Raw genomic sequence first — 20,411 nt, 5'->3', positions numbered from 1 at the left:
AGCTGTATTGCGCATGCGCCAGAATCCGAGTCAACGGTTGCCGGTTGGGAGTCAGAAGGGCTTGCACAGCGCACTTCCCGCTCGCGCTCCTTCGCGGCAGCGGCCGAGCCAGCGCGGCGGGGCTGTTCAGGGAGCCGCTCCCCGATGGACGGAGACTTCCTGCTGGCGCTGCGGTTACAGGCGCAGTGGGAGGAAGAGGAGAAAGCGGCGGCGGCCTGTAGCGCGTCCCCGCCCGGCTCCGCAGCGCCGCCGCCGCCGCTCTCCGTGGTGGACGAGGCCTGGGAGCTGCTGGACCCGAGCCCCGACGTACGCGGCCTCTTCGTGCAGTTCAACGAGACGCTGTTCTGGGGGAAGCTGGCGGCCGTGGCGGTGACGTGGAGCCCGCGCATGACGCTGTACGGTAACGGCTGCGGAGCGGGCCGGCGGCGGGGCTCGGGCGCTGCCGGGGGCGGAGGGAGCAGGAGCGAGCGGCTCCGGTGAAAGCGCGATCGCCGCTGCCGGCCTGTAGACGGGAGGGGGTCTCGGGGACCCTTGGATCGCAACCTGGGGAAGTGGTTCAGGCTGTCAGGCTATGGCTACACTTGCCGATGTAGCGCTGGGAGTTAAACCCGCCCGGGGAGAGCGCTGCTCTGTGTTTACACTGTCAGCTGCAAGCGCCGTGGCGGGGCCGTAGTAGCAGCTCTTGTAAGGCCACAGAGAGCAGTGCATTGTGGTAGCTATCCCAGTGTGCAAGGGGCTGCAGCGTGCTTTTCAAATGGGGGAGGGGTGGTGGAGTGTGACAGGGAGTGTGTTGTGTGCATGTGGGAGGAGCGACTGTGTTTTGGGGGCAGAGTGTGTCAGCATGTTGTCTTGTAAGTTCAGATAGCGGTAGGGGGAAACCCTGACATCACCCCCCTTGCCCCTCTCTCACAGGCTGCCAGGCCGGGGGGCAGCAGCATTCCACATTAATGGTTGCTTTGTGTCCCAGAGTAGATAAGCAAGCTGGTTGTCAGAAACAGAGCTTTGAAAGGGGATATCCGCATGCCTGCAGCCCAGTTCAAAACAATGCCAGAGTGGCCACTTGACTTCAGGAGATTATGGGATGTTTCCGGAGGCCATTCACAGCACAGTAATGCAACATGTCCTCCACATTGACACCTGGGTGTTTCAGCCAGGGTGCAGCAAGCTCTATGCTTCTTGTGGAGGTGGATTACCGGGGCGCTCCAGCCGTGGGGTCCAGATGCTCAAAGTGCCTTGCCAGTGTTAGGGCGCCCAGGGCTGATTTAATGCGCTCTAACTTGCAAGTATAGCCAAGCTCTCAGAAACTGATTTGCTCCTGGAGGGGGCAATGTGGGGAGAAACCCGCCACGCGTCTGCAAAGGCAGAGGGTGCCTCCTGGGCCTACAGGCAGGTCACTGAGCCAGCAGAGAGAGATGTGCAGTGGATGTGCCTGGGTCTTTCAGACAGACTTCTGTCAGCAGCGCCCCACGAGGTGGTGTATAATGATGAGGTGCAAGGTCAGGTGCTGGTGTCTCTCTAGCAGCTCACTTGGAATAGTTAATTCCTATTACCTCTGCTCAGGACGTGACCTGTTCAGTGACATCATGTGTCACACTCTACTGACTGGACACTTACAAACTGAAAATCCCTCCTTGGCTTCACACCAGAAACGTGTTTCCCACTAGAGTAGATAAACCTGGCGGGGCATCATAACAGGCTGTACAGTAAGTACTGTTAGTCTGTGTGTGGTAAACTCAAGATGTGTATGTCTGCATATTACACTTACTATAAGATGTAGCTCTTCTGTTTCAGAAAAGGGAAACTCAAGTGAAAGCAGTAGCAATACTGTATACTCATATGTTTTGGGACTATTTTAGAAGGAATTTTTTTGCCATTTCCTAGTTTGTACTGTAAAATTATTGATTAAATTCTGGATAATTCTTGCTTTTTGGACTTTAGCAATGTTGTGTTCTTTGGAGAGTTGTTAAAAATTCTTGGTTTACTTGGCAATGTTAAGAGGATCAGTATTTGTGTATTCTCAGTTCTGCTCCACCAGCTACAAAAACAAATAGAAGTCTACCTTCTGCTTATTTTTCTTTTTAAGATGTGCTGGAGTGTGCAGCTATGAAGGAAGAGGTGGGATGTGTTCCATCCGCCTCAGTGAGCCACTCTTAAAGCTAAGACCAAGAAAGGATCTTGTAGAGGTATTTTAAGACATTTCATCTATGTGTAAACTTACTGTAAGTCTCCTGAAGTGTATCCTATCTTAAATTTTGCACTGGAATTCATAATGCACAATGTCATCTAGATTATAAAATAGTCTTTGTTTTGATAAGAAACTTGTATTAATTGCTTACTGGTGGTTGTGTACCATAATTTTGCATACTTAATCTCAGTCATAATTTTTCTGAACTGACACCCTTATGGGTAAGGCCCAAAGTCATCCACCCATCTTACTCCCAAAAATAGGAAAAATATTTTTGAGGGATTTAAAATATCCCCTTCCTTAATGTTAAAAATGTAAAGTTGGCTTCAGAATGCCAAATAAAATGATTTCAATTCAATCTCTTGGCTGAGCAGCCCAGTAACACACAAACTAGGATGAAGGATTTGATCATACATGTAAGTTTCATGCTGTTCCTCAGTTCTTTGCCAGTTCTGTTGTTGTGAGCTGGTTGGAAATTAAAGTTGGACAAGATTCCTATTCTGAAGTGCTCAGAATCTGCATTCCGCTGCTGGCTCACAAGCATCACTTTTCTCCTGGGGAAATAATTTTTTAAAAAATTCCTAATTCAGGGGAGATCAGATTTTGAATATGTCATTCTTCATAGTAATGTCCCTTTGAATGCCCATTAGGACATATGGAGAGAACGTGTGGATTTTGCAGTTTGAGACAGGATGATTTTTTAGCAGAAAGTTGTTATTGTATTCTTATGACCCATACAAATTTTATTTCCGTGCATTTGCAATCTCAGTATCAAGATGCATAGAAAGTAGTAAAGCCAAAACAAGCTATTAGCTATATTTTAAAATAATATATCATATATTTTTCAGAAAACATCTAGCAATTAAATGATTTTTGTTTCAGACACTCTTACATGAAATGATTCATGCCCTATTATTTGTCACTAACAATGACAAAGACCGTGAATCCCATGGGCCAGAGTTTTGCAAACACATGCGTCGTATCAATCGCTTGACTGGAGCCAATGTTACAGTAAGTCATTTTTACTTAACAAAATACAATCTAGAAAATTTAAACTATATTTTCTATTCAGGTACTATGTAACTGGATATTTCAAATACAGTATGATAAATATGTTGGCATTTATTGTTAGCCAATCCATAGCTGGTATGAACAGCTTTTGGTAGAAAGAGCTGTGTACCAGCTGCACTAGTTATGGGGGGCTGGGGAGCAAGCAGGTTGAGGAGAGTGCAGTAAAACCTGTTTGGGAATATGTAACTCTTTTTTTATTTTATTAAAATTTTATATATATATATATATATATATATATATATATATATATATATATATATATATATATGGAGCCATTTTGGTTGAATATTTGTTTTTAAACTTTTAGTGTTATGAACTCTTAAAGGAAAAAGACTTCAACTTCAGGATACAATTTGGGAACTAAAAATCCAGTTTGCTTTTAAGACTTAATAAAAGAGAGACTGTTGGGTTAACCAAAAATGTTTTATTTTAAAGCTCACATCTATGTTATTACTAATGCCTTTGATAAATATGTTAAGTTTTGAATAAAACTCCAATTTACATTTTATTATGGTGTTTCCGCCTCCATATTTTTTCTTTTTAGAAAATGAAAACCAAATCATCAGTTTCTTTTGTTCATAGTCAGAACTTGATATTTTACTTCCTGGTTTTCACATATTCTTACTGTAGTGCACTGATTGGGAGCAAACAGCAGTTGCAGATAGGGCTTTTTAATGAATTCAAACAAAATATCCAGCAAACATTTCTATTGGTCTTAAGTTTTATAAAAGCCTTGTTTTTACAGTATCTAAATTTTGGGCCAAATTTGACCCAACAGTTTTCCTTTAGCTGAATAATAATAATAGAAAACATTAAAATTCAAGAAGATTCTTTACTCCAGTTACTAACTTAACGATGCAAGGAGAGGAGTTGATTTATTCCTCAGCCTAGGTGCAGAATAAAGCTTCATGAAAGGGAAACAAGCATTGATCCATCATTGCTTAATATCTCTTAATGCACAGAGTGCTAGTTAATATTTAATGGTTATTAGTATGCAAGACTGTGTTGTCCATATATCAGGCTTTTTTATTTTTGGAGGGAGGGAAAAATTATACTTATTTGAAAGTGGTTTCTATGCATACATATGCTCTCTGCTAGCAGGTAAGTCATGTGCTATTTTCCTCCTGGCTCTCTGGGGATTTTCCCCATGAGTATCAGTAGTAAGTAGTTAAAGAATGCTAGCACATCTCAAACACGTAGAGTTGAATGATTAATATGAAATAGAAATGACTGTTGTGTTTTTGTTTTACGCTTAGATTTATCACGACTTTCATGATGAGGTGGATTCATATCGCCAACATTGGTGGCGATGTAATGGCCCATGTCAGAGTAGAAAACCTTATTATGGATATGTGAAACGTGCAATGAATAGGGCACCCTCTGCACGAGACTTCTGGTGGTCTGACCATCAACAGACCTGTGGAGGCACATTCTCAAAAGTAAAGGAGCCAGAGAACTATTCTAAAAAAGGCAAGGAGAAAACCCAGCTAGCCAAGCTTTCAAACGCTGAGCCATCTGATACCAAAGGTATGTGTCTCTGTTTTCACTTTTCTTCCCTTCAGACCCACTCCTGCCCTATACAGTACTCCAACAAATGCAAATAGGTCAAATACTGGAGAAATTGAGTATTAAGATTTTCTGTAATGTTGGATTTGGTTCACATGTTTTTTTAATGCTGGTGTTCCATTAAAGTTATAGCATAGCTAAAGGTCTGTGCAGTACTATGTGGTCATTAATATTTTTGCTCTAAAAATATGAAGGACCAAATAAATAACTCAGATTTCTGGATTTACCTGTGATCTGTCTTACTATTAGCGAATCATAATTAAAATCACAGCACCTGGCCATTCAAAGGGACGCAGCTTATGAAAATATCATTCCATCAGTATTAACTTTCATCCCAGAATTTTAAGCAGAAAATTTGTTATGCAGCCATGGCCCTGTTGTATTTCAGGGCCACAGAACTTGTAGCAGAATCTTCACCCTGCACAGCAAAATCAAAGGCTTAGGTTCTACAATGCTATTAGAAGTTTCTTGTCCTTATCATTGTGAGGCGAGCCTGCTAAGCCATGTTATCTTTCTGAATCTGTAACCAGCCAGAATTAATATGAATTAACCACCTTATTTATCACAGGGGGTTGCTAATTCCTGAAAATGAGTGTAAAATTTCAGTATTCACTATTTCACAGGTGATGACTTTAGCTGAAACCTTTAGCTAATATGATTAACCCACAATCCCCACCTCTCTCCCACCTGCCAAGTGGTACAACTGTCCTCTATCCAGCTTCCAAAAATCAACATTTTCTCCCCAGCCCCACACTTGACAACTATTGATGCATTACTTCATTATCAATATGAAAATATACAATATATTAGACTGAAATATGGTGACAGCATAAAATTGAATATAAAAAACAGGAAGGGTACTGTATTGATCATATATATTTCCTGCTTATATTAATTAAAAAGCTCCTTTTTATTTAAATCAAGCTGCTGCAAAAGTTTGTCTGCCACACGAGTGTATCAGAATTTGGGGGATCTTACCACAGAACTTAGCTCCAGCCTGCTGTGAAATAACAGGCTAGTATTCAAGTCCTATTTTAACTTCTTAAAAGTTCAAACAGCAAGTTGTTTAGTTAACAGACTTGATACTGAGCAAATGTAGTAGATTAGAACAAAGTTACTAATTACTCCTCTTTTGCAGGAAGGATACATGGAGGTGATATACGAAGCCTAATTCCTTTTAGTGGAAAAGGATATCAGCTTGGAGGAGCAGGCCTTTGGTCCTCCGAGAGACACAAAAGTTCCAACAACAGTATTAAGGGCAAAGAAATACCCAGTCCACAATGTTATTCAGCAGCTGGAACTGCAAGATCAGTTCCTAAAAATGAACTAAAATTTGAACCAAACATATTCAGTACCAGCATTTCCCATCCAGTTTTTACTGATAGCTCCAAGCATAAAAACAGCTTTGCTTTGAACCACAAGTTTCCTAAAATATCTGTCGCTAATACAAAAGCTTACAGGAATGTTGATGGGTCGCCTGTTAAAATTCCTCCTGTTAATGGAGGAAATTTGAACCAAAGTCCTACAAACGCTAAGTCGGTTTTTCCATCTTTTGAGACACCAAAACGAACTTCCTTTGGACAAGCTGAGACAACTCTAAGATCCTGGGTTTCATCCCAGGGAAATAGCAGCTTTGAAAGTGATGGTATACCACAGAAACGGCCAAAAATGGAAGACAAATCTGCCTTTGTAAACTACTTTATAAAGAGAGAGAGTACTGATGGCACTTTTAGAACTAGCACTCCTCTAAAAAGCAATGCTGAACCAACAGTGTCCTCTGAAAGTTGTAGTTCTGCTGTTAGTCCGGATAAAAAAGTTAGTTGTCCTGTTTGCCAGACCGAGGTTTTAGAAACCAAAATAAATGAACATCTAGACTCTTGTCTGACATAACCTTTGAAATGCAATCTCACAATTAAGTGCTAAGAATTGTTTGAAATCTTCAAATTACATTGCTCAGGGTTTATCCAATTATGATTGTTGTCATGTGTCTGTACACTGGCCTGTATTGTCCAAGCTGGAAACTTTCCTATATGTGTAAAGTGGAGTCTGAATTTCAGCATGAAGGGAGGGCAATTCTGATTTTTTGGAGTTACATGTTAGGATCTGATTTATGTACTCTCACAGTGCTTGTGTCCCAAAGAGCCTAAGGCTATATGTACACTACCAAGCCTACATCAGCAAATATATATGCCAGCACAGGTGACAGAAGGAGGAATTCTGTTGGTGTGGGAAAAGCGCCTCCCCGAACGATTTTAGCTGTGCCAACAGAAACCCTATTCTGTCCATATAGCTGTGGTCTATGTCTGTGGTGTAGTTGGAATAAGTGTGTCGGTATGAGAGACGGTTTTTCTACACCCTGACCAACATAGCTATGTTGGTATAAAGTCGGAAGTGTAGACCAGGCCAAATACACTCCTGATTTTGGTAAATGCAATTGTGGTTGGGTTATATTTTGACTGCAGAACCTAAGTATGTCTCCTCCCATGGTAATACTTACTAGATTCTGAAATCTTAGATGAGTTCTAAAAGCAGCTTAACATTTTTAACCATGTTTTGTCTTTTTGTACTTCTCCTTGGTCCCCAATGTTCTTTAACTTACGCCTGGCCACCTTTTAAATTTAACTTCTAAACTGGCCCCTTCCACATACACTGATACCAACTTATCAGTTTACCACAATGAAAATGTGTTAAATGGTGGGCATTTTTTATATTATAACACCAAATATTGTGTTTTGGCCACAGCTACCAACTCTCCAGAGATCAGTTTCACCCAAAACTTTTTAAAGGGCAGGTAGGAATGAGGATGGAATTAGATTCAAATTATCGCTATGTCCACATTGCCAGCGAGGAGTGTGATTTCCCCTGCTCATGTACACATACTCGCTCTAGCTTTCTTCAATACATACCCACTAGTTTCAGGTGGGTAGGCACTCAGCTCAGCCATATCTCTGCTGCTGCTACCTGTGTTACTGCAGCTCCATTGCTATTTATATTTGCACTAGTTGGATGAGAGTGTAAGTACGTATACACAACCAGGGGAATCACACCTCTCGCTGGCAGTGTAGACATAGTTTAAGTCTTCATCAAAAATGGGGAGCAGCTTAGAAGTTTAAAAAAAAAATACAAGAAGTCTATTTTAGTATAATCTTGAGTAAGTGAAAGCATGGGTAGAAAATTAGTGATATGGGAGGGATTCTAGATACTTAATACTGCTTGGTGCATTTGATGAAGCATTAGGCTGTAGACTTAAGGACCTATTAGAGATACATATTGGGTTTTGAAGCATTGGTTGTTAAGAGGGACAGGAATAGGAGCTGAGGAATTTAAACATCCTTATAGTGTTACGGCATAAGATTATTAATTTTTGTTTGGCCACTTTGGCTTGTTTTTAATGTGCATTGTTGGCATGCAGGCAGTAACCGCTGAATCATGGTCCAACAATTTCCACTTTTTTCCTTCTCTCCCTCGCACTGGCCTTGCTGCTTATATTGACACTTCAGTGGCTTTCACTCTTTAACTCCAAGAATGCGTAGTATGCGTTTCTGTATATTTGAACCCTAAAGGCTAAAACCACCAAGAGTGTAAATAGGGGTGAGTACAAGTAGCAAAACTAGAAGACATTGTCATATCACTAGTCCTGCCACAGAATTCTAACTGAAGACCTGAATTTAAATGAAGATTTCCAATTGAATTCACATTCCAGAAAGGCATCAGATTGCAATCAGTGACAGAGCTTTGCTTCTCTTCCTTACCAGCCTGATTAATAGTTCAGTCAGTATATGCTAACAGCATTGTATTACATGTTATGAATACCAAGTAAGATGTATAAAGCCTACTGAAATGTCTACAGTTCTGTTGGTGCACTAAAGGTATTTAACTGACTGGTTTGTAGGTGACTAGAGCAATACTTTCACAGTTTAAACTAGCTTTCCAGACAAACATATTATACACTAGGTTGATTTTTGTACTGCTGGTAGGTATATAGGGTGACTATGATGCAGACAAAAGTGTAAATACAGGTTGTCTTGTTATAAATGTAACGTGGTTTACAGTTAACTTCCTCTGAAATGAGGAATAAACAGATCAGACAGTTATGGAATTTGACCAGTGCTAACTAATATCTGGTTTCAAAGTATAGGGAAAAAAATCCCTAAGAATGCATAGAATGTACATGTTTTTTTGTAGAAACTGCATTTTAAAATACTGACATTACAAAAATGTTTTAATAACCTTAACAAAAATGTCTTGCATATTCTGAATAAATCATGATGCTGAACCTTGGGTGGTTAAGTCTGGTTTTCACATGGCTGTCAATGACCATCTTTTTTGCTCTTTAGACACAATTGTACAACAATAGTCACTTTTAACAGTTTACTCCAACATCTGCACAACCTTCCCTTCTTAACTACCCCACAAACCCAAACCTTGCTATGGAATTATATTTACTCCTGGGGGGATTCTGTGCCACTGCACATGTACGCAGAGTTCATGTCCCCTGCAGCTTTCTTTGCTTTCCTGCAGGAAAATGATTTCTGAAGGCAAAGCAAAGGGAAGCCATAAGAGCGCTCATGCACCCCTCCATGGGTGCGTCAATTTGGGCATCCGGAGTAGCCGAGGGAGATGTAAATCACTGCCAGAGAAGTGGTGGTAGAGGAGGGGGAGTGGGAATATGCGAGCGACTCTGTCACTCGCTATTACAATGGTCCTGGTGTGGAGGGGCCAGGGTTCAGGGTGTTTCTGAGGAGGTAGGTGTAGGCTGGCCCTGGCCCCCTCAGGCAGAGCAGAATGTTAACACTGCCTACTTAGTGAATTGTTCCCATTGTTAGTGAATTCCCCCAGGAGTATAAAACAGGTGTAAAAGTTTTAAGGTTCCCTTACAGTGCCAGAGTGGTTCAAATGGCCAATTTGAAACTGACAAGAAAGCCGGGCAGCTACAGCCCAGCTGCCCCCGCTCTCTTGGAGAGCTGGGTGTCTGGACCCCATTCCTGAGGGGGAAAGGGGAGCCGAGAAGCCCTAGGCAGCCCACCAGGAGCCTGTGAGGTATCCAAGCTCCTGGCAGGAAGCTGCCAGCAGAGCTCTCAACACTGCCCCTCTTAGGTTGGTGGAAGCACTCCTGGTGAGGATGTGCACCGCTGACCTAAGGAAGGTATTGTGGACATGAGCACCGCAGTAATTACTGTGGTGGCTCTAAGTTGACCTAATGTAGGTCCACTTCTCTTTGTAGTGTAGACATAATCTTAGTGATTAGAACTGGTCTAAATTTTTTGACTGAAAAATCTTCCTATTAAATGTTCTCCATGAACTGTTTACTACTGATTTTTCTGGAGATGGTCAGTAGGCAATATAAATTGTGAGTTTGATTCCACAGCTCTCACTTGGTCTTCAGTTGTCTATGATTTAATATTGAGCATATGGCTGCACATATTTGTTGACTAATAACTAGAAATAGTGTCAAACCTAGATACATTACTATTAGACAAAGGGATTTTGTCTCCAGTGCTCCCCACTCCCATTCTCCAGCCATCTCAGCAGTTCACCTGAATCCCTGCCTGAATCATTTCTTCTTCCAAAAGGATGTCAGTCATCTGCTGCAGGCACCATGAACTCTTGAACATGGCCCAGAATCCTCTGATGCTGCAAAGTAGATTATAGGCAGCCCTTAATCCTAGCTGCTTTTCTGTCATTTTCTCATTGGACTGGCTTCCCATTTGTTTTTGGGTGCAATTCCAAGTTTTATTTCTGATCTACAGTGCAAAGCATTACATGGTTTAGGACTTGGTCTCTTTTTCCCTGTGCACCATCAGAGAACAGCAGAGATCATGTGGAGGCACTTTTGTTAATAGCTTAACTTTATTGGCCCCTGAGTGGTACAGCCATCTTCTTGGTCAAGCACATGCTTGATTTAAACTCATCAATACATTATTTATGATTGGTAGGGAGTACAGGGAAGGGGGCTGTTATTCCAAAATATATCAGCTGGCGGGTCCACAGTGGGTCATCTTCAGTTAGGGAAGTGCATGAGTGTAGCGTGCTCTGACTGGGCTCCTTCCCCCACCCCTCCCTGTTTCATGTGTAGGGATTGGCATTGGACAGGAGTCAGGACTCTTTCATACCAAGGGAATTCTCAGCCAGGAAGAGCTATGTGTTTTCTGGCTCTTTTTCCTGTGCCAGAGTGGCACAATGGGGCTAGATTACAGCTCAGGATCTAGTTTACATATTGTGCCTTTTTTTCTGTATTGTCGTTTAAATAAATTACCAAAATAATTGAAATTGGTGTGATTGTATTGTTATTTTGACAAATAAAATATGCAGAATTTTAAAATACTTTGTGCAGAATTTTTTTTTTTTTTTGGTACAGAATTCCCCCAGGTTAAACAGTGTAGAGATGGTTAAAAACAGGCTATACTGTCTTCCCCGGTCTCCATCTTTTACTTAACATAGAGTTATAGGGGATGTTTTGCCATTAATAGTGAGTTTAAAATGATTACACAACTACTGATCTTAGGACTTGATGTGACCTGTTCTTTATCATCAGTTTTGTTTAGATGGACATATATGTATTTTAGTTGTACAAATGCCTCCACAAAACTTAATATATAGTGAAAGAAAGCAAGTTTCCTGACTTACAGGACATTATCAACTTGAAATCCTAGTCGGTTAAAAAAATAATTTAATAGTAGTTTCAAGTATGCACCTATACACTTCAAGTTCTGTCCTAACAATTACACAATCTTCCCCCTCATAATTTTTTCTCACCTAGTACAGCATAAAAGACCTACAGAAACAGGAGAAAGTGAAACTGCATTTGCCATCATTTTTTTGTATAGTGTCAAAATAAACAAATTGAACACAGATTTTTTTTCTAAGCTGCTAAGTAATTTTAGATGTTACCTATACAGTTGTCAGTAACAACAAATTTAACAAATGTTATTTTATGTACTACTGGTGTTCTTTCTTTACGGAATCAAAAACTACCACATCAGTTATTTGGGGGAAGTTTATAGGATAGTGAGTTTTTCTAAATTCTATCTTTGACAGTGTGAAAGCATTGTGAAAAATCTTTTGGATTAGCCTGTCACACCTTCAAAAAAAATCAAATCAAAACTGGATTGCCTAAAGAATTTGGCAATCATGGACAGCATTTTGAAAAAAAATCTGGCTTTCTGCCCATGCAAATCTATATGATTAAGTATAATGGTATGGTAGCCAGGCATTTCTTGTGCAACAGTTATATAAGACAGGTTTCAGAGTAGCAGCCGTGTTAGTCTGTATCCGCAAAAAGAAGAACAGGAGTACTTGTGGCACCTTAGAGACTAACAAATTTATTAGAGCATAAGCTTTCGTGGACTACGAAATTTATTAGAGCATAAGGGTTTTCGTGGAAGTGGGCTGTAGTCCACGAAAGCTTATGCTCTAATAAATGTGTTAGTCTCTAAGGTGCTACAAGTACTCCTGTTCTTCTTTTTTTAGTTATATAAGAGTTTCAAAGCTCTTTAAGCAGCAGAGACTGTAGTTATTTTATACTGGAAGGTATTAGCATGTCTCTAAGCTCCCATTTTAGTGTGTTGCTGTGGGTGCTTCTTGTAGAAAGGTAAGTTTTGCACTTCTATCCGTGATTCAACTTTATGTATGAAGAATATAGTACCTCCTATGATGCTAGGTGATTAAAGATGACCATTTATATTACCACTGTTACACTTTGTATAAGATTGATAGTAATTGTATATCATGTAAGGTGTCAATGGAAACGTTACAATCTAACAAGTATGATTATCCTGGTTAAATCCCGTATCCTCTTTGTATCTGAAGTTATGAATATTGGCTATGTACTTGTATCAGAAACCTGTGTTGTATCCCTGGATTTACTTCAGGGCTAGACAGCTATGTATTGATGGCCCATCAAGGACACTCAGCTCTCACAATGGGCCAGTGAAGAAACTCATCCCACCCAGTAGCTCTTCCTGAGGATACCTGAGACAGTAAGAATCATCCCCTGTGATTCAGCAAATCATGCAAGGGCATGTGACATGCTCCCAAGACCCTGGACTCCATCTTGGGCCAGTAACTTTCCACGTACAGAGGCTGTGGGCTTTGTTTGGGACAGTAAACGTCCATGCACACGGCCACAGGATATAAAAGCACACCTGAGACATCTCCATGTTGCCTCTTTCCTGCTCTGGTTCTCTGGACTGTGGCTTTACAACTAAAAGGAGCATTTTGAACTATGTATTGAGGAGCTTCCATTCTTTTGGAAGTTACCAGAGAGATTTTACAAGCCAACAGTCTATTCCATCCCTGCTACAAACCTGATATAAGGACTTTGCAATCTTGTATGTATATGAGCTATTAACCATTTATAATGCTTTTCTTTTCTTGTATGATTAAAACTTTAGTTAGTTTACTAACTAAAATGATTGGGTGACAGGGTGATATTTGGGTAAGATCTGAGATTCATACTGACCTGGTGGGGGGGGGGGGGGGGCGTGTCTGATCCTTTGGGATTAGAAAGAACCTCACATATGGTGAAATGGGTTTTCAGTAACCTCTCACTATATTAGATTGGGTTTCCTCAGGGAACCAGGGGCTGGAATGCATTAAGGGGATTGTGTTTGGCTTCTGTTCAGTACCACACTTAACTAGTGTGGTACTGCAGAAGCTCTTTTGTTACTGGTTTGGTCACTCTTAAGTATAGACTAGACCATCAGTTTTGGGGGATTGTCTACCCTATTTCTTGCAGTCTGCCGTGAGTGTGGCATTCCCAGTGTGGTCTATCCCAGACACCTGGTCACACCTCCCAAAGTTACAGTATTTTGAATACAGAATGAAATTTGGTAAGTTATGCCATCAGTTAAAATAAATCCTTTTAAAGAAATTTAGCACCTTGTATCAGACACTTTTTTGTCCCTCATCAGATCTGGTGTGATCTACTGGTGCACGCTGGCAGAGAGGTGTATTTAATTGATATTTAAGAGACAATTTTATGAATGGAAGATACCAGATATACATGTTGCCTTATCTTGTTGGTTAAAGGTTGCCCTACAAACTTGAGAGGAAAAAGTCTTATTTGATGGTGGGTTATTGGATTAACTTGCTCATATACCAAAAAGCAAGAGGACCTAAACAATTCATAGTATTTCTTTTCCTGCCAGGAAGATAAATGTGGATGTAGTATCACCTGCCTACCCAGTTATGAAAGGGGTTTGTTCCTACTATAGAAGTGCTCCCCAGGCATAAGTACATTTTGATGGGCAAGGGTGAATAGATTTCATACCTCAGCTAGTAACTTTTCATAACACTTTCTGAACAGGTGCTTTATAATCCTAATGGGGGAAGTAAATTTGTCTGTAAGACCCCATTTCCAGATATTTACATTCATAAACTCCTACAAAACACGCTGCAGTTCTACTGTACCTCTTGTAAAAGGACATCAAGAGTTTGCTTTACAAACATTTTGCAAAAACCTCTCTCAGGTCAGCTGCCCTTTAAAAAATGCTAACAATGTCAAAATACCTAGATCACCTAAAATGCAAGTTAATCGTGTTGGCTCATCCCTAGCTGTGGGAGATAAACTAATTCATCTGAAGCTTAAAACCAGGCTATACTATAACCAGGTCTACACTACACACTTACATCAATATAACTATGTTGGTCAGGGATGTGAAACATCCACACCTGAGTGATACAGTTATACTGACCTAACCCCCAGTGTAAACAATGCTGTGTCGATAGGAGAGCTTCTCCCATCAACACAGCTACCACCTCTCATGGAGGTGGATTAACGACGCTGAGGGGAGATACTCCCCTGTCAGCATAGTAGCATCTTCACTAAAGTGCTACAGCACTGCAGTTGTGCCACTGCTGCTTTTTAAATGTAGATCTGCCGGTGGCTCTTTACATCCTGTTGGTATTATGGTTCTTACCTATCGACTACTGTATTTTAACCCTGCTGGTAAGATACTCTTGGCAGGTTCTAACACAGATGGAACCACTTAATTGTATAGTAGAGCGACAAGGTGGGTGAGGTCATCTCTTTTATTGGACCAATTTCTGTTGGTTGGAGAGACGCTCTTTGGGGAGACGCTCTTTGGAGCTTACACAGAGCTCGTCTCTGGGAAACTTAATCAGAGTGTCACAACTAAATACAAGATGGAACAGACTGTTTAGCATAAGTAGTTAATATATATATTTCAATGGACCATTCAAGGTGAAATAGCCCATTAACACCCCTCCAGTCAGTAAGGGAGGAAATGAAGGGGGGAGAAGCAGCTGGGGGCAGGGTTGTTCGTTGGTTGTAGATTGTTGTAATAAGTGGCTTTTTTACTCCCTATGACTAGAGTGGTATATTTCAATCATAGAACATTTTTTTTCAATTTCAGCTCCTGGTTTAGAAGATGCCTCACACGTATCTTCTGCACCAAGATTCTGATATCCTGTTTGCAGGAGACCTGAGAAACAGGTGTTTAATTTTTTCCTAGGGCATTCAGAAAGCAGAATTCCTACACTTGTTAGATCTCTGGTTTCTAACACAATTGTGGCTAGACCCTTTTCCTTGTCTACAGACCATAACTGTTAGTCTAATTCCTCAGAAGGGAGGAACAAGTTCAAAGGGGCTTGGAAGAAAATTTAGGCAACTTTTCAGAGACCAAGATCTTCATCTTACCTCACGTGCAAAGAAAAATCCAGAAATGAACCATCTTGTGAGCATTCTGACTGTTGCTTTTATAAACCCATATGCAGGGTCCTGAATGGGTGGGTGCTGTAGACCCACACTGAGGAGGAACCCAACACCCATAACACCTAGGGATTCAGTGGGAGTTTCAGCTACTCTGCCCTTCTCATGATCAGGCCAACACAAGGTTTTCCCTTCCCTCAGGGACCGAGCATGTTGCCGGCTAGTGGAAACAGGCTCTGCCAGCCATGGAATAAAGGGCTGAGATCTTTTGAATGGTGAATTGTGTTAACTCCTGGGGCCACTGCAGGCAGGCAGAATAGGCTGCAGGCTGATGCAACTTCTGTATCATTCTGCTAACCTCAATAATCGCCCTCCTGTGCCTGCATAACCATCCTCTGCTCCCAGCCCAATTTCTCCCATCATCCTATGTACAACATTGTGTCCTACCCATGGGTGTGCACCCAGCCCAGAGCTGGAGTTAAGGGAAGCCTTATTTATTGTGTTCAACTGAAGAGTGAGAACACAGCCCACTAGAGAAAAGAAAAAAAGTAAATCCACTCTAAGGGGGGGCAGGGAATGAATGCAAGTAATTTATAGCTGCTTCAATGGTATTTTGAAGAAATTAATTTTTGATCTACCTTGAGTCCAAGTGTGATCACCTCCAATATATGCTTTGGTACAGTCTTGATTTTCTGTATTACTATTAATGCCCTGCCTTAATGGCAGCACTGTAGTCCGCAGCATGCTGCAAGCATGCACAGTGCTGTCAAATCAGATACAAGACAAATTCCCTGTACCAAGGCTCTTGTCAATTGACTCAGGCCTTGGCTACACTTGCAGCTGTACAGCACTGTGAGGTAAACCTGTCTTCGTACAGCTGAGTAGGGAAAAGCGCTGCAGTCTGTCCACACTGACAGCTGCCAGCACAGTGGTGTGGCCACACTTGCAACATTTGCAGCTGTGTTGGGAGCGGTGCATTATGGGCAGCTATCCCAGCATTCATGTGGCTGCAACGTGCTTTTCAAAACGGGGGTGGGGTGGAGTGTGACAGGGAGTGTGGGGGGAGAGAGTGCTTTTTGGAGCATATCAGTTCTCTATTTTGCAAGTTCTGAACTCCCGGCCCCCTCCTCATTCATTCACTCACTCAACGCAAACAGCAAAATGTTTGTTTTTTCTCTGTTGTACAAGCTTTGAAACCAGCACTTCCGCATTCCTGCAGCTGGTCACAACAATGGAGAGGATTGGCCACTTGACAAGATGATTAGTACAGCGCTGCAAGCGTTTACACTCACACCCGTGAGTCGTAGCCATTCCGCTGTATCTCCGCTGTACATCTACACTTACTGGAGGGTCCAGTGGCAGGCAATCGATGTTCTGGGATCGATCCCGGAAGTGCTCACCGTCGACGCCGGTACTCCAGCTCGGCGAGAGGAGTATGCGGCATCGACGGGGGAGCCTCCCTGCCGTGTCTGGACCCGTGGTAAGTTCGGACTAAGGTACTTCGAATTCAGCTATGTTATTAACGTAGCTGAATTTGCGTACCTTAGTCCGAAGTGGGGGCTTAGTGGGGACCAGGCCTTATGCTTCTTGGGGAGGTGGAGTACCTGCAGCGGTGTACCCAGGGAGATACAGCGCTGTAAGGGCCCTGCCAGTGTGGACGGGGAGAGAGTTACAGTGCTGGGGGAGGCTCTACAGCGCTGTAACTCGCAAGTGTAGCCAAGGCCTCAGACTAATATGGTTCTTGGATATAGGGTTACCATACGTCCTGTTTTTCCCAGACATGTCCGGCTTTTTGGTAATCAAACCCCCTTCTGGGGGGAATTGCCAAAAAGCCGAACATGTCTGGGAAAAATACTGGCCGGGCACTTCCCCTCCCGGGCTCCAGCTGCTCTGCTCCTCCCCTGACTCTTTGGCTCTGTTTCAAAGAGCCGAGCTGCCCGAGCGCTCCGGCTTCAGACCCCGAGCTGCCGGCCGGGCACTTCCCTTCCCGGGCTCCAGCTGCTTTGCTCCGGCGGCGCAGGGTCCGGAGGCAGATGGGCTGCCTGAAGCTGGTAGCGCTCGGGCAGCTCGGCTCTTAAACAGAGCCGAAGAGTCAGGGGAGGAGCACAGCAGCCACGGGAGGGGAAGCGCCCGGCCGGGGGCGCAGGGTCCGGAGGCAAGGGGGCTGCCCGAAGCCCGAGCGCTACCGGCTTCACGGTTTGCCGGGCAGCCTCCAGACCCTGCGCCCCCGGCTGGGCGCTTCCCCTCCCGGGCTCCAGCTGCGCTGGGGAAGCGCAGGCCGGGGACGCGCAGGCCGGGGGCACAGGGTCTGGAGGCTGCCCGGCAAACCATGAAGCCGGTAGCGCTCGGGCAGCCCTTTTCGCATGGCTGGGAGGGAGGAGGGGGAGTTAGGGCGGGGACTTTGGGGAAGGGGCGGGGAATGGGCAGAGTTGGGGGCAGGGAAGGGGCCCGTGGAGTGTCCTTTTTTTTAAATTTTTTAAAGATGGTAACCCTATTGGATAGCACAACAAGGGGTGTAGTATAAGGCCTTGGCTACACTTGGGAATTCACAGCGCTGCCACCTCTCCGAGGGGAGTAGCTTGCAGTGCTGTGAGTGAGCGTGCAGCGCTGATTACACTGGCGCTTTACAGCGCTGCACTCGCTGCGCTCGGGGGGGGGGGGGGGGGGGCGTTTTCACACCCCTGAGCGCAGCAAGTTGCAGCGCTGTACAGCACCAGTGTAGCCAAGGCCTAAGAGCCTGGAGAGGTAAACTGCTGGATAGACAGTCCAAGGGATAACGCTTCAAGGATAAGACAGCAGATCTGATGAGATCACATAAGGAGGCTTTAATAAGAGGATGAAAGGAAGAAAAAAATGCTTGATGGCCAGGAGGCTCTTCCAAGCAGCATGAAAAGCATTCTAGGGAGCATTGAAGAAACAGCGAGCCAAGTTATCTCCATTAAGGTTTCTCAGACTAAGTGCTCGTCTGCTCTATCTCTACCAATGTAGTTAAAAGCCCCATAGAGTGGGTGCAGTTATACTGGTATGGAAAAGTGCTTTAGTGGTATAGCTTATTGTGGTTTGGGAAGCAAAATAAGCTATATGGGTGTAAGGTAACGTTTATAGAGGTATACATTTATCTAGACCAGTGCTTATATTATTACTATATCCGTTAAAAAAAAATTTCCATACTCCAACTGAGAGTTATAGCGGTATAGCTTTTCTAGTGTAAACCAGGCCTTAGACCACTCTTCATGGCTTAAAATACATAGAAGAATTTGACTTTTTCCCTCCTTTTAATTACCCCAAGACATTTTTAATAGAGAACAATAGGAAACCTAAAATACTTTTTTTTTTTTTTTTAAATGATATACTTATTTTAAACACAACCACCAGAGGGACCCAGTTCCCTTGTCTCACTGTAGGACTTGGCAAAAACAGAAACATTTTCTAAGTATTCTACATACAATAGACAGTTTGGGCAGCCTTTGCTGAGGCATAAGTGAATATGATAAAGAAAAACATCCTTGTTTCTCCCCTGGACTTGTATGAGCTTTATTTGCATTTTCTTGCTTTTGGGGATGGAAGTCAGATCTTTGTATTTTAATTATGTTGGATGTATTTCTATTTAAAAGCAAGCAGACAGCTTGCTGCCTACACTACTATCAAAAATTGGCACAGAAATGAAATCACACCTGACTAACTAACAGCAGTGACATTTATAGACAGGTCCAGAAGGGACACTGGATGGATCCAGATCCTGAACTTTGGGGGAACAGAGCTAGATCTCACTTTCTCAGCTCACATGCTACTTGAAAGGAAGGATGGCCTTGGGTTAAGGCATTGGACTGGAGAAATGGGTTCAATTACCAGCTCCACTGCAGATTTCCTGTGACATGGGGCAAGTCACTTATTTAGTCCATCTGTAAAATGGGATTACTACCACTTCCTTTCTCCCATTCTATCACCTATTTAGATTATAATCTCTCTCTAGGTATTTGTACAGTGCCTAGTATAATGGGGCCTATCAGTTGTGGCTCAAGCATTACTGTAACAGTCTGTTGCCTACCTCTCCCTCATTCCAGTCAGGTGAAGCTAATGCCAGAATACTCCCACTCATCTTTGCAGCCATCTCCAAACCTAGCACAGCAGAATTTACCCAACACCTTATTCTAGGTAGTGGACAAAGATCCCAGGAGCTCTATTGGTCCCTCCTTAAGCAAGAGACTCCAGAACTCCCAGCCCCACGAGCCAGGACTAAAAGATGGCTCTAAGCAGAGCCACTAGGAAGTTTAGTCACCAGACAGCTAGGAGAGGTTAGTAGACCTGAAACCCAACGAGACCTGAGGGCATCTGCTGCAGCTGTGAAGAGACACTGTTGAGAGATAATAGGAGTCTTGGGGGGCGGGGGGAAGGAATGGGTGAGGAGGAAGGAAAGTGATAAATTTATTGGGTGAAGAGAGAGAAGAATCAAATCAGAAGAGAAGATAGTTGACTAATTTGGGGGAAGGAGTTAATGAATTTGGGGGCATGCAGAGAACTCGTGTCAAGGTGAAGAGTAAGCGAATGAAGAGGTGGTGGAGTTGGGGTGTGAACAGTGGGGGGCAGGATGAATGGGGTTGAGAACTGAGTGAGGCCGAGTGGGGGGTTGGTGCAGAAGACCGATGAGAGAAAGACTGGCATGAAATGTGTGTGAATGAGTTTAGTATGAAATGTGAATAAAAGCAGGTCTCTCCATGAGGGGTGAATATACAGGGAGAAGGTCATGAGAGTCCAGGTGTATGCTTGTGAGAGTCCATCTGCACTGTGCAGGTGTGCAAGAGAAGTGTGAATATGTTACAGAGACAATCAGTCCATTTGTCCATGAATGTGTGTTTGAATGGGGAAAAAGGAGATTGTTCTCTTCATGGTAAGAGTGGGCAAGTAGATTTTTTTTTT

The 20,411-nt window shown here is 43.0% G+C and overlaps 1 protein-coding gene across 2 annotated transcripts; it reads left to right on the top strand.

Moving 5' to 3' along the window:
• SPRTN (SprT-like N-terminal domain) lies at positions 1-9,103 on the top strand. Of its 2 annotated transcripts, XM_054022964.1 has the most exons (6): positions 1-395; positions 2,084-2,183; positions 3,068-3,196; positions 4,513-4,783; positions 5,747-5,836; positions 5,961-9,103. In XM_054022964.1, exons 1-6 carry the CDS (start codon positions 145-147, stop codon positions 6,710-6,712), a joined length of 1,593 nt encoding a protein of 530 aa, XP_053878939.1. In that variant the 5' UTR covers positions 1-144; the 3' UTR covers positions 6,713-9,103. The 2 variants fall into 2 exon arrangements, with proteins under 2 accessions (XP_053878939.1, XP_053878940.1); XM_054022965.1 differs by lacking the exon at positions 5,747-5,836 and having other exon boundaries at positions 2-395.
• The last annotated feature ends 11,308 nt before the right edge of the window (positions 9,104-20,411 follow it).

The sequence above is a fragment of the Malaclemys terrapin genome, chromosome 3 (genome assembly GCF_027887155.1).
Source record: "Malaclemys terrapin pileata isolate rMalTer1 chromosome 3, rMalTer1.hap1, whole genome shotgun sequence".
Classification (NCBI taxonomy): domain Eukaryota; kingdom Metazoa; phylum Chordata; order Testudines; family Emydidae; genus Malaclemys; species Malaclemys terrapin.
The sequence above is the reverse complement of the archived record's forward strand: the minus strand, read 5'-3'. Positions and strand labels throughout refer to the sequence as shown.

Coding starts and splice junctions, on each gene's coding strand:
- SPRTN (XM_054022964.1), top strand. CDS start 145: ATGGACGGAGACTTCCTGCTGGCGCTGCGGTTACAGGCGCAGTGGGAG. Junction 4,784..5,746: donor TGAGCCATCTGATACCAAAG/GTATGTGTCTCT, acceptor ATTTAAATCAAG/CTGCTGCAAAAGTTTGTCTG. Junction 5,837..5,960: donor AGCCTGCTGTGAAATAACAG/GCTAGTATTCAA, acceptor CCTCTTTTGCAG/GAAGGATACATGGAGGTGAT.